Genomic DNA, 12,668 nt, shown 5'->3' on the forward strand with positions numbered 1-12,668 from the left:
GTAGGTGGTTGTCTCTTTATGGCAAAGTCACTTTTTACATCGCTTGTATTCATTTGAGAAACCAAATTTAGTAAAAGAGCGGTCTGCTTTAAATACAGCAAATCAAGTAGATATAACAAGCCTTGTTGACCAAGTTTCATTCCAGGGTTTCTCCTTATTCACTATAATGTCTTTACTGCCCTAGCTCCAGAAATTCCTCAAGTTTTAGTCAAACAGATTTGCACTTTTGATTTCTGTCTTTTACTTTACCTAGGACTTTCATTGTGTTATAATACAATACAATTTTTATTGGCTTCTGTATACCTTAAAATTTAGTTATCGTATGTAACTATATGATTAGGGTAGCGTGTACATGGATTTTGGCATCCTTCATGACTCAGATGATCTTCCTCTGTACCTGTCTTGGGAAAGTTTCCTTGTTACACACCAGGCAGATCATTTGACATTGAGGACTGAGATATTTGTTTTCTGCATAATGGTTGAATTGCTTTGAGTTGCCTTTCAGTGGGTGGTGAAAGTAGCCCTGAAGCTTCAGTATTCATAAGATTTACATAAAGGCAAGGGTAAAATAATTTAGTCTGTATAGTTAACTTTCAGAGCAGCAGCCTAATACTTGAGAAGAGACTAAACTTGGAGAGATGCTTATCTGAAATCTTCAGAAATCTGGGAACTTAACAGTTGCTATTAATAAAACGAGGTTACTTTTCTGTGGTATATTACCAATCTCCAGTGATCACTAACATAATGTGATAGTTCACTGCAATATGCTAATTTCTTCTATGACATTCCATATTTTGTGGTGTTTTCTAAAAGCTCTGAAACTTTGCAGCTATTGACACTATTGATTGTGGTCCTGCAGATATAAAAAACATGGACTGTGGTGGGAATAATACAATTAATTCCATGTACAAAGGAGTAAGTTTCAACCTGCTTGATACCTATATGACAACCTTCTAATTTTAGCTGGGAGAAGCTGAGAAGGGAGCATCAGAGTCTGGCTCAGGAACAGTCTCTCAGATGGCTGCAAGAAGACCCATGAGAGATTTCATTGGACTGGGAGACTGTGATAAGACCACCCAGGATGCCATGCTGAACTTCAGCTACTATCTAACTGCTGGAGACATGGATGAGGCTTTCAAATCCATCAAGCTGATAAAAAGGTATCAGAACTATTTGCATCTCGTTCTTCATGGGTGCAGTTTATTTTTGTTAAAAGTTTGAAGAGTAAATCCTCCTAAATTCTCCTTACATTTCCCTCTCTGATTTCATTCTCCTTTTCATTTTTAACCAGATGAAACATCTTTATCTCGCAGACATTTTAATGCATTCTCTGCTCATTCTTTGTCTATAATACATTGTGGATTTTTTTTTTGGTAAAAGTGAAATAATTACTGATAACCTGCAACCTTATACGGTGTCTGAATGGCAAAAATGTCATCACTAGAAGAAAATGAACATTCACAATTTTATTTATATATCTAAAATAATCACACCAATACTGAGTGTTACAGATTTACCAACCACATAGCTGAATTTTAAATTCACATGTACATTATTTTAATATGGATATTGCAATATTAGAGGAAATAATATAATGTCTCTCAAATACTCCAGTATTTTATTTTAAAAACTGCTCCATTTAATCATAACATATTGTTTCTGGAATTCTTTCTTTTTTTCCCAGAAAATGAATGCAGGCAGATGAATACTAATCTTAGTTGGTTTTTACAAACCTACTGCTAGAAGAAACTCTTTGTCAGCTTTATGGTATTTCCCCTAACAGTCTAGAGCAGTGCAGTTGTTCTAGAGCATCAGTGTCTGTGGAGTGTTGCTCATTTGAAATGTGGTGCAAAGCAGCAGTTGGGGTTGAGTTTCTTATCACATCCAAACTGAGTGCAGAACAGAACTCAAGAGCCAGCTTGATGATCACATTTTAACAAAGTGTGGAAATAGTGATAAAGAAGCAGTGTGCACACCTGGGAGTAACACAACAGTCCTAAGGAATTTGTAACATCCACAGGTCATGGTCCCTCAAACGTGTCACTTAATTGTGCTCAGAGCAGCATTCTGAGAGCACTTACACACCTGTCATTGCCTCAGGATCCTATATCCCACGTATTCCTGCATAATAGTTTTTGATGTGTTGTTTTTCTTTCTGAAAATTATATGCATATGACTTTTGTGAGGCCATGTGCTTCTCAAGGTAAGGATTATAAACATTATACCTAATTCTAAAGGTGTTCATTTTTCACTTCATTATATCATATTAAGTTATCAGGCAGGTTGTTTTCAAATCTCAAAGTCCTGAAGTCTTGTATACTTGTCTTATTCTCCAGTCTGGGTGCCTGAGTGGCAGCTCTGTTCTCCAATATTCCCTGTGTTATGTGGCTCTGATCATTGCTGTGCAGAGCTGGTGTCCTGCCATAGCATTCTAATGCCACAGCAAATCTTATAACTAGCTGAAGAGAAAAGAAACCATTTTGGGCTGGTATAGTTCTTTCTTTAATAGTTCCCAACAATGTAATTTAATCATATATCTGACTGTTAGGGAGTTCCAGTAGCCTCCTGTGGACATTTGCCCTTAATGTAATATTGAAACATTTTTTTCAGCAGCATATGTGGCCTGTTCTAGCTGTGTACCCTTCTCATTTGTAGCATCTGTTTATGCATAGGACGCTAGCAAACCTGTGCCTCAGCATACAAAAGAAATGTCTGAAAAAAATGCAATTTAATTCTTCTGAAATCCCTTTCTTTACATAAGAATAGTGAGAGTTGCTTTTGCCTTTTTACTCTCTGGTCTGTTCTGGGGCTAGGAGCAGGTGTTGCAGCTAATGTGAATTTGTTCCATGTAGAGAGGTGGTTAGAAGGACTAGAAGTCATGAAATTAAATGGCTTTTAAACCCATCATTTAATCTATAGTGAGTTTTCTGCTTTCTCAGATTGCCTGTTGACTCCCAAGCTATTGTTATTGGTCTCCTATAGCCTTTAGTTTTATTTTTAAGGAGCAGGAGAACTTGATGTAGACAGAGAAAATGTCTGGTTCCCTCTTTCCTGTATTCTCATTGCATACACTTGGCATCTTCTCCAGCTGACCCTGCTGCCATGCAGCCAACCCAACAATTCTGTGCTGTACAGCAGAAGGAGAGTGCAATACAATATTTTATATATTTATATATATATATATATATATAAAACTATGTGGTTTATACATATGTATATAGATGGAGCCCATCTGAATAATAATTGAGGGCCTCTGCCCACACAAGTGAATGTTATGTCTTTCAATCCTTAAATTATAGCATATATTTATAGAAAATAACTCCAGTGCAGATCTCCTTGGAGATCTTTCGCCTTTCAGCTATGCTCTTTCAGCATGGTGACTCGACATAGTCATTTTCCAAGCCCTGGCGAAAGCGAGCGGTCAGGGTACGGCTGATGACGATGACCCGGGGCGCCATGCAGTCCTCACGCCTGTGGAGGATGTTCCAGATTAGAATGGCAGCTGCCAGTGTGGCCAAAAGGCAGGCTCCAATGTTCAGGTAGCAAGACCATGAGAGGTTGGTGTATGGTCCAATTCGGTAGAATGTCACCAGTCCGATAACCAGAACAAAACCTGCAAACAGAATGTTAGAGTTATTTTTGATGAGTTATTATCTTGAATTTCTGTGGTGGCAAAATGCCAAAGAATCTCAACATTTACAGACTCATAAGTCTGTAGTGCCTTTGCATCCCTATTATGATGTGCTGGATGTGTTTTTGAAGGCATATTTGATCCTCATGATACATTGAAAGAGAGTGCCTTAAACAAAGGCTCAATATTAAGTTTTAATCTGTTCACTCTTAATTTCAATTTCTTACACCCACTGACATGTATTTCACCTTGGGTTTTTGCCCCCATGCATTTGAATCACTTACACAGATATCCTTTTTCTTACTCCCATTGCCAAAAGAGAAAACAGCTGTATTAGTGGTGATAATAATAATAATTTAATTTTTTTTTTCACAGTATGTACTCTTATTCTGAAATTTTTAAATGTTTATTAAGGCAGACAACTATGTAAACTGCAAAGATGATGAACTGTGACATTCACATTCGCTAGACAGAAAGACATAATTCTGTCTCTCAAGAGAAGCACAAAGAGAAGAAGAGAAAACAATATTTATCTCTACTCGTTTGTTTTCTCCATGTGGAATTTAGTATCGAGATTGTTTACTTGAAGTGATTAATTAGAGTCTAGTGAAGGTTGTTTAAGTTCAATAACCAATTAGATCCAGCTGTGTCTCGGACTCTTAGCAGGCAGTCATGAGTTTGTTAGTTGATAAGTAAGAAGTATGTATGTAGAATAAAATAATCTCTCTTTAAATAGTATATTAATGTAATATAGTATTGTTTTAATAAAGCAGATCCTTCAGCCTTCTAATCTAGAAATAATTTCTTCCCAATTGGGGTTGCCTTTTTTTAGTATAATGAATAGCTAAATATCTTACAGAAATAATAATAAGCAATGAGTAAGTATTGTACTTAATTATAAGTAAAGATACTTTAATAAAGGGCAGATGAAGTAAATGGAACTTTGTGGTCCTACTTTTTCCTGCTGGAAAAAAAGTCTTATGAGGCAGAAGTAATGTCATACCTCCAGAAGCTACTGAAGGCAAAGTTTCTATTGTCCTCATAACTTTAGGCACAGTACTAAGTTCCCTAAAAGATAGGTAATATTAGAGTAATAACAGTGCACTTGTCTAGCATTTCTATTCAGATGTCACAAAGTGATTTGCAAAAAAAAAAACTATAAAAAGGAAAAATTTCTCAGTCTCTTTGGTGGTTACATTACTGATGAATAGTAGTAATGTTATTTCAGAAGTGAGGTAACTGTTCTAGTCATGCAGCAAACCCATGTTAGATCAAGGGTCAATCTTCATCCCTTTACACATCCTTTTTTATGTTACACCTACCCTTTCTTTGAAGAATGCATTGACGACCACATGATTACTTTTCTGCTGTCTGTTTATTGTACTTTCAGAGAACCATACAACATGGTTTGAGTTGGAAGGATCCTTAAAGCTCATTGCACTCCACCCCTTGCCATGGGCAGGGACACCTCCCACTGTCCCAAATTTCCCCAAGGCCTGTCCAGCCTGGCCTTGGATACAGCCAGGGATGGGGCAGCCACAGCTTCCCCATGCATGTCCCATGGCTTTGACAATAGGCACTGGAAGAGGCTCTGAAGTCCCCTGGAGCCTTCTCCTCTTCTTGCGGCTGAACATTCCCAGGTCTCGCAACCTGACTCTGGAGCAGTGGGACTCCAGTCTAGTCTCTCTTCCTGTACCTATTGTCAAACAAAGCTACTTTTCAGCTTTTTAAAATAAATTAATGGATGTAATTAGATTGAAACAAGCACAAAGACACAAATGTACCTCACTAACCAAAAAAATGTTTTCTCTTTGCTATCCTACACACTTCTTAACTGCCACTATTACAAAGGAATTTAATTCCCAAAATGACCCTTTCATGAAGGAAGACTGGAATAAATAAATATCCATGAACTGCCAGAACATATCTGGACACCATTTTCCTAAGTTCATGGGCAAGGAGAAGTCAAGAGTAGGTCCCAATTGCTGTATGCTGTTTTCTCAGTTAGCCACAGTGCCCGTGCCTGCAAACACTCTCCTTGTGGATACATGGCAATGGTGTGACCCCTGGCCCTGGTCCTTGATTTTCTGTGAAAGAGCACATCTCGAGTGTGCACTGTATCATGTTTTTTTCTTGAAAGAGTGCTAGTAATGCGGTGAAGATGGAAAAGACACAAGCTGCATACAGATAAACACAGAGGAGGGAAATGACATACAAGTAGGAGGAAAAAAGTCAATTACTTAAAGTTGTGACACTTGTACTATTCTGAGAATCAGTAAAATGAAGGCTGAATCCATCTCCTCATAATACAAACACTGAATTAATATTCCTTTAGGAGCTGTCTGGCATCCTTGACTCTCCTGTGTCTACCTAGAAGGTGCTTTGTAACAGTTGTTTGCTGCACCTTCTCATCCTGAAGTGGCACTGTCTCACAGCTGGCATGTCCAGAGAGGGTTTGGAGTGAGGCACTTCTCTGTCTGAAGACAAATAAGAAGAAATAGGTTCTGATGGGAGTAGTAGCTCCTTACTGCTCTTTCCCCACTCTGATGTTAAAAAAGCCTAACGTACCCTGGATGGGTTTTGTCAGCAAATCTGGTAGTTATTTTATGGTTCAGCTTAGTTCTAAATTAAAAAAAATATATTTGGAGAGAACGTGGCCATCTGGACCACATTGAGTTATAGAAATCACTGATCTATACAGTAAGGGTTTGCTATTGCAAATAAATTATTTTTCCTTCATTTCCAGTGTCAGTCTCCAATTTCAGTTTGTCCTGAGGCACATGGTAGAGAAGAGAGTGGGAGGTTAGGTTCTGTTTTTTAAGTGACATCAGATTTTTTTAAACTTTCCTCTGAGATGGCTCGGTTCCCTATCTGTGGAACCAGGATGATACAACTTCCTGTGTTTATTTTGTATTGCAGAGCACTGGGAGCAGAGCATGCTAGTTGTGATGTGCTTATAAAGAATTTGGGTGTCTACAGCTTCATTTAGATCTTATAAGGATGATACACACTGGTACTGCTTTGCAATCACTATTCAGTGGATGATAAATGGCCATTTTCTTATGAAGGTAGGAAATCAGGAAGAAAGGAGATGCTTGTACTTCCTGCAGCTGAGTTGACTGGCTTCATCTCTTTGCAGTTTAAAATTGGCAGGAAGGGAGGGTATTGATATAAATCAAGAGACCCATCTTACTTAGTCTGGCACATGAAAAGGCTTTGTGTAATCAGTTTTCTGTTTCAGTTTTCCTCTCAGAACTTTTTTTTTGCTTTCAGAACACTTTCACAGGGAATCCATAAAGTGTTGTTTTTTTTTTTTTAAGCGTGAAGAAAATCATAAAACCTTAAGCAGGAGGAGTTTTGAGCAGGAGCTGTTTGGACCAGTGACCACTCACAGGTGTCTCTAAGGGACAGTTAGAAATATTAACAAGTGTCTACTTCCCACTATCTTGTAGTATTTTTTTATGGCTCTCTTGGCAGAGGGACATGGGCTCAGGAATGCCAGTTACATAGAGTAACCCTGATGCTATGTTATGGCTTGCAGCTTAATTCCCACTATAGGAATATTTTCAATATTTAAAAGTTTTTCCAAATACCCAGCTTTTATGGAATTATTTTGCTTTGTCTTTCTTGCTTTTGTATATATGACTTAAAGCAAATTACTGTCCTAAATGGCTTAATATCTCAATGTTCTATCTGATGGAGCAATTATCTGCCAGGGAAAAAGCACTAAGGCTTCCTTCCAGGTTCCCAGATAAAGCTGTTTTTGCTAGGAGGACTATTTTCCTTCACAAGCCCTTTGCCTGAACCCTGCACAGATGAGCAGCCAGTCATGCAAGAGGCTTTATCTCCTTTCCCAGTTCTGGCCAATGGCTGAGTAGGATAGAGGGACACTGGGTTTGAGAGCTCCTCGAACTGACAGATCACAGGAGGCAATTACCAGAGCACTTGAGTGAAAATGTGCATTCTGTTTCTGATCCTTTACTGTAGTTTAGACTGGAACTGACATTAAGAACAGACAAACACATGACAGAAGCAACAGAGGTGGAAGCACGTTACTATAGAGTTTATACTATTAGTTTTACAGTTCTGCAAGAACTGTAACAGAATATAAATGTCACTGAGAAAGTTATTTTCCAGAAAGTTATTTTCCAAAGTTATTATCCAGCATTCTTACTTCATATTAGCATGGCTTGATATGGGAATTATAAATGTAGGAACTCTAGAGCAAAGGCTGAAGAAATTGTAATAATCCCAAAAGACTGAGTTTGCATAGGATGGTGTGTTTCAAATTTTGATGAATGCTGCTTTTGTGAAGATGATGATGTATGAAAACCCCAAACTTTGCTTGGATGGATTTTGTGTGTAACAGCTTAATCAAACTTGGACTTCTTGAAGCAAAGTGTTCCAATGTGCTACATATGTTCTTCTTGCCCTTAGAAGAATCTTGTTGTACACTAGCCAAGAACTGGGGTTGAACATTTAGTCTGTTCTCTAAGTCACTGGGCAAAAAAATGCAGTTCACGTATTTGTGCCATATAATAGAAGTATCCCTATAAAAAATTAACCTTGTGAGAATAGTCTCCAGAGCTGACTGTGGTGACTTCCTTTTTTAGACAGATATTTGTAACCATGTCTGAATTCAGTTTTCAATATTTCAGTAAAACAACTAGAGGAAAACAGTTGGCTTCTCAGACTATTTCCTATAAACAGCTCTACTAAAATTAACCAGAAAATTGATCTCTTTGCCATGAGGATTCCTGAGCTCACAGTCTGCAATACAGGTTGACAAGGCCTGTAGAAAGGACATATCTCTTTAAATTTATTTATGGAAATATTGACCATTTTAATCTGATTTTGTTTCTTTTCTGTTTTGTAGTGATGACAGGACTTTGAGATGCATGGCTCAATTTCCCTGAATTACTTTAAGTGCATAAATCAGTTTCAGATAATTTTATTGTATATTGTCTCAAGACTGCACAGAGGCCAGAACTTCACTAAAAATCCTGATAAGATTACTTGAAGTGCATTTTTTTCCCCTAGAACTGCTGTTTATCTCTAGTTGTTTCCCATCTGCAGCAAAACAAGCTGGAAGGGGGGTGGCTTTTCCGCTGGGGAAGGAAACAGATAACGAAGTCACTCACAAGACTTTTAGTTAGAACAGTATTGACTGTGGTAGTGGGGGTGGGTTGGGAGAATGTTACTTTTTGAACTTATATTTCAGATCTGTATGCTGGATTTCCTGTTTGAGGCTGGCTGCAAGCCAACCACAGAATTCTAGCATTTTAAAAGAACTCTAATAGTAGCTTTTTTATTTCTGTGATAGTTTGTTGTTTGGTTTTTTTTCTGACACCCCTAGATTCTTACTCTTTCATTTTTGTTAGTGTACTGATACTGCATTTGAAGAAATACATGTTGTTTTTTCTAGTTTACCAGAAAGTCTATATTGGGATTTATAATCCTCCTCTTTACAGCTTGTCCTGGAGGATGGCTTTTGATGTCAAGAAAAGGGAGAAGAAGGAAAATAGAGCAGCCAGAGTGTTGAGAATACACCACCCATGCTTGTTCAGAACTGCAAACAGGGAAGGGAAATATTTCACTCCTTTTCTATGTATCCCACTAAATTTCACAGGGACTGATTTAGCTGTGATTAGTCATGTGCCTGAATGGGCTGTTTGTAGGAGCTCAGTTGTATTTATCAGCATGAGGCAGATTCACAAAGTGATTCCTATAGTACTTATGCAAATTATTTATTTATAAATACCTTTTCTTATATCAACTTGGCACAAAAGAAATTGTTATAGTTGAAGGCAAATATGGGGCCTCTGGAACAGTCATGTGCTCTTCATTGTTGCACTAGGCTGGATGATGCTTTGGTATCTAATGCCACAAGGAATTAGAGTGTGACCATTAGAGTCAAGTGACCTTTGAGGTTTCAGTTCTAGAATAATTTGTTTGAGGTTGGGTTTTTTTTGTTTTTGTTTTGTTTAGTTATAATTTAAAATTTCCTTCCAAGGATTTTGGTAGCATGTAACATCTTAGAATTAAACATGTGAGTAGCACAGCTTCTCAGATGCGATGAGACCCTTTTATTGCTCACTTTTCTGAATTACAAGGGCTTTCCACTTGTGTTCTTTGAGTTTGTCAGTCTGTGTCTTTAACCTGAAGGGAGATTTAGTCAGTGTAAGGCAGTGAGTCCTACCTTATGTTGGAAATCTTTGACCAGTTTAGGTCTATTACCAGTAAGTGCTTGTTGTTACCTTTTGGAGGTTTCCTTAGAAATTATGCCAGTCTTTGAATGGAATGGTGAAAAGTATTCCCAGTGAACTAGGCAGAATTCCTCTTGGGCAGCTGTTTAAACAAGGAGGAATGTGCAGACTCTCACACTTGATGTCGACTGTTAGCATTGCTTGGCCTATTGGGTTCTGAGACAGCTGGAGCCAATTAAAGCTCTGCTTTAATGTAGTAGGCCTCATACCAGGCACAGCTATGGGCTTCTGTCTGGAATAAGAACTGTGGAATGTTTTGGGTTGAAAGGAATTTTTTAAAACCATCTCTTTCCAACCCACTTGCCAGAAGGCAGGAACTTCCACTATCCCAGGTAGCTCCAAGCCCTACTCAGCCTGGCCTTGGACACTTCCAGGGATACAGGGGCAGCCACAGCTTCTCTGTGCAACTCTGTGCCATGGCCTCCCCACTCTTACAGGGGAAAATTTCTTCCTAGCATTTAATCTAAATCTTCCCCTTTCCAGCTTAAATGCATTCCCCTTGTCTTTGCTGTCTGTCCATGTAAAAAGTCACTTTTTTGTCTTTTCTTGCACCCTCTATGTACTGAAAAGCCACAATAAGTTTTCCCCAGAACCTTCTCTTCTCCTGGTGGAATACCCCAAGCTCTCCCAGCATGTCTCCATAGCAGAGGTGCTCCAACCCTTGGAGCATCTGCATCGCTTCCTCTGGGCCGACTATAATAGGTCCTTGTCTGTCTCATGCTGAGGATCCCAGACCTGGCTACAGTGCTGCAGGTGGGGTCTGAGCAAAAATACCCTGTGCAGAAAGAAGCAGTCATTGACAGGTGATCTTTTTGGACGTTTCAGCATCATCTGCTGCTTTTTTTGTTCAAGTGCTCTGTTCTTCTCGGGATACATCAGAGGATAAGAACTGCGTAATTGGTTCCAGCAAGGCAACTGGGTTTAAATTCCAGTTTCAAAGTTTTAGGAGACACCTCCACATATAAAATGTGCATGTTCATAAGCAATACAGTGAATATTAGAATTGAGATACTTTCTGTCTCACACACTTTTCTCTGCATTACATGTTCCTTATGCTTGCCTATCCAAATTATATTTATCTGTTAATAGATTTTTTTTTTTACTGTATTTCTGATCAGAAAAGTTGCCCTTGACATTGAGATCCTACAAGAACCTGCCTGCTGCTCTTATCAGAGTTTAGCCTTAAAGAATACAGGCAGATCTTCTTCCTACTGCAGCTTTACCAGATGAGGAGTTCACCACACTTCTTGTGAGCTGCCGTCCTTCCCAGTTTGCTACTTCAGCTGCTTCTAGGAACCGACAAAATAAATGAGATGGATATCCAGATTTTAGGATCTTTGCCAATGTGGTTCCTTTTACAAATGTGTGAAAGCAAAATCACTTTACTGTGATTATTTGTGGTCTGCATAAAGAATGGGGAAGTTTGGCACTGAAATAAAATTGACAAATAATGAAAATATTTAGTAGAAATCAAATCTCTATTATGTTTCTAAATGAAAACATTTAGCACAAATAAAATCCTCTATTGTTGCTATGATTTTTAGGTTACTTAGAGCATCTCATTTACTTGCTTCCTTTTCAGGAAGTTTTAGGTTTACAGTTCCATAGACTTCATCTTAGAACAGATCTGGCTTGAGGGTATTACAAAACAAAAAGATGGAAGGAAGTAATATGGAACTCAGGATCACACTGCTATCAGAAATATCTTCAGCCATGTTTTCCAATGGCTGCTGTGCAGTTCTTTTCTACATAGACATTTTCTGGATATCAGCTAATCTAAAGTGGTTGGAGACAATGATTCAAAAATTGTCTGATTTAGTTTTAAGAGCACAGAAATTAAAGTATATATGAGCTCACCTTTTCCATGATGCATTAGGAGTCTGGAGTGAAATGCTTTCATCAGAAAAACATGTTGGGCAAAGCTGGAATGCAATGCTTGAAATTTAGGAAATATGAGACTAATTTATTTGGCTGTAAATGACAGGCTCAGTGGGAACATGAAACTTTTTAATCTTCAGGATGTTATGTATTAAAGTTATTGAATGCTGAAAGTGGACTGGCAAAATATTAATCATAATTCAGGTGTATTGCAGTCTTGGACATTCAGAAACCAGGATGAGATCTAATGTAAAGGATATTCTATCCCAGATTTTTCCTATTAAGTTTCTAATATTTCTCTCTAAATTTTGTGATAATCATCACTGGACAAGATCAAGACTTGGCTGGAGCCCCATAAGGCCTGATCCTGTCTGGGAGGTTAATGTTTGTGATAGTTCAATATCCTCTGAAGTGCTCTTTCTTCCCTGTGCTGTATGGATTTCCCTTTCCAACAGGTCTTCTGTTGGCTGTTATCCATCCTATATTCAGTATATGGAGTTTGTAACAGGTCCTTGGAAAAAAACAGAAACCCCACAATCCTCTAGAGGGAAATTTCTGAGCATTGACACAAAATTCCATGTACGACACTGGTTCCATTTTCACTAGGAGCCTTTTCCAAAGCAAACAGATTGCTTTCCTGTTAACAGGGAGGTATGGGGCTGTGGAGCTTTGGAGTTGTGTGAATCCCATTGCTGTCCTAAACAGCATTGCTGTTTCCTCTCTTCTTTGCTTCCTGGGGCTTGATTTTGTGTCAGAGGTCCATCCTTTTTGAATGGCTGTCAAATCCTTGTGCAGGTGGCAGAAGTGAGGAAGTGGTAGAGTCTGGAGCTACTGCAAGCTTCAGTGGATCTAGGATCATTGATTTGAACTTGTGATAGACTTTGGAGGTAATA

At 38.4% G+C, this 12,668-nt stretch overlaps 2 protein-coding genes across 4 annotated transcripts in view; one reads left to right on the forward strand and one right to left on the reverse strand.

Moving 5' to 3' along the window:
* The window catches only part of IFT140 (intraflagellar transport 140), an 84,022-nt gene that overhangs the window by 38,506 nt on the left and 32,848 nt on the right, over positions 1-12,668 (forward strand). For all 3 annotated transcript variants that reach the window (XM_021529630.3, XM_021529629.3, XM_021529628.3), the window contains exon 18: positions 964-1,160. In XM_021529630.3, the coding sequence (XP_021385305.1) occupies positions 964-1,160 (197 nt within the window). The remainder of the gene's footprint in view (positions 1-963; positions 1,161-12,668) is intronic.
* TMEM204 (transmembrane protein 204) overlaps positions 1,452-12,668 on the reverse strand; it is a 28,210-nt gene continuing 16,993 nt past the window's right edge. Inside the window, exon 3 of the mRNA XM_021529631.3 lies at positions 1,452-3,613. Within this exon, the coding sequence (XP_021385306.1) occupies positions 3,369-3,613 (245 nt within the window). The 3' untranslated portion in view covers positions 1,452-3,368. The remainder of the gene's footprint in view (positions 3,614-12,668) is intronic.

Source organism: Lonchura striata, chromosome 16 (genome assembly GCF_046129695.1).
Source record: "Lonchura striata isolate bLonStr1 chromosome 16, bLonStr1.mat, whole genome shotgun sequence".
In the NCBI taxonomy this organism is placed as follows: domain Eukaryota; kingdom Metazoa; phylum Chordata; class Aves; order Passeriformes; family Estrildidae; genus Lonchura; species Lonchura striata.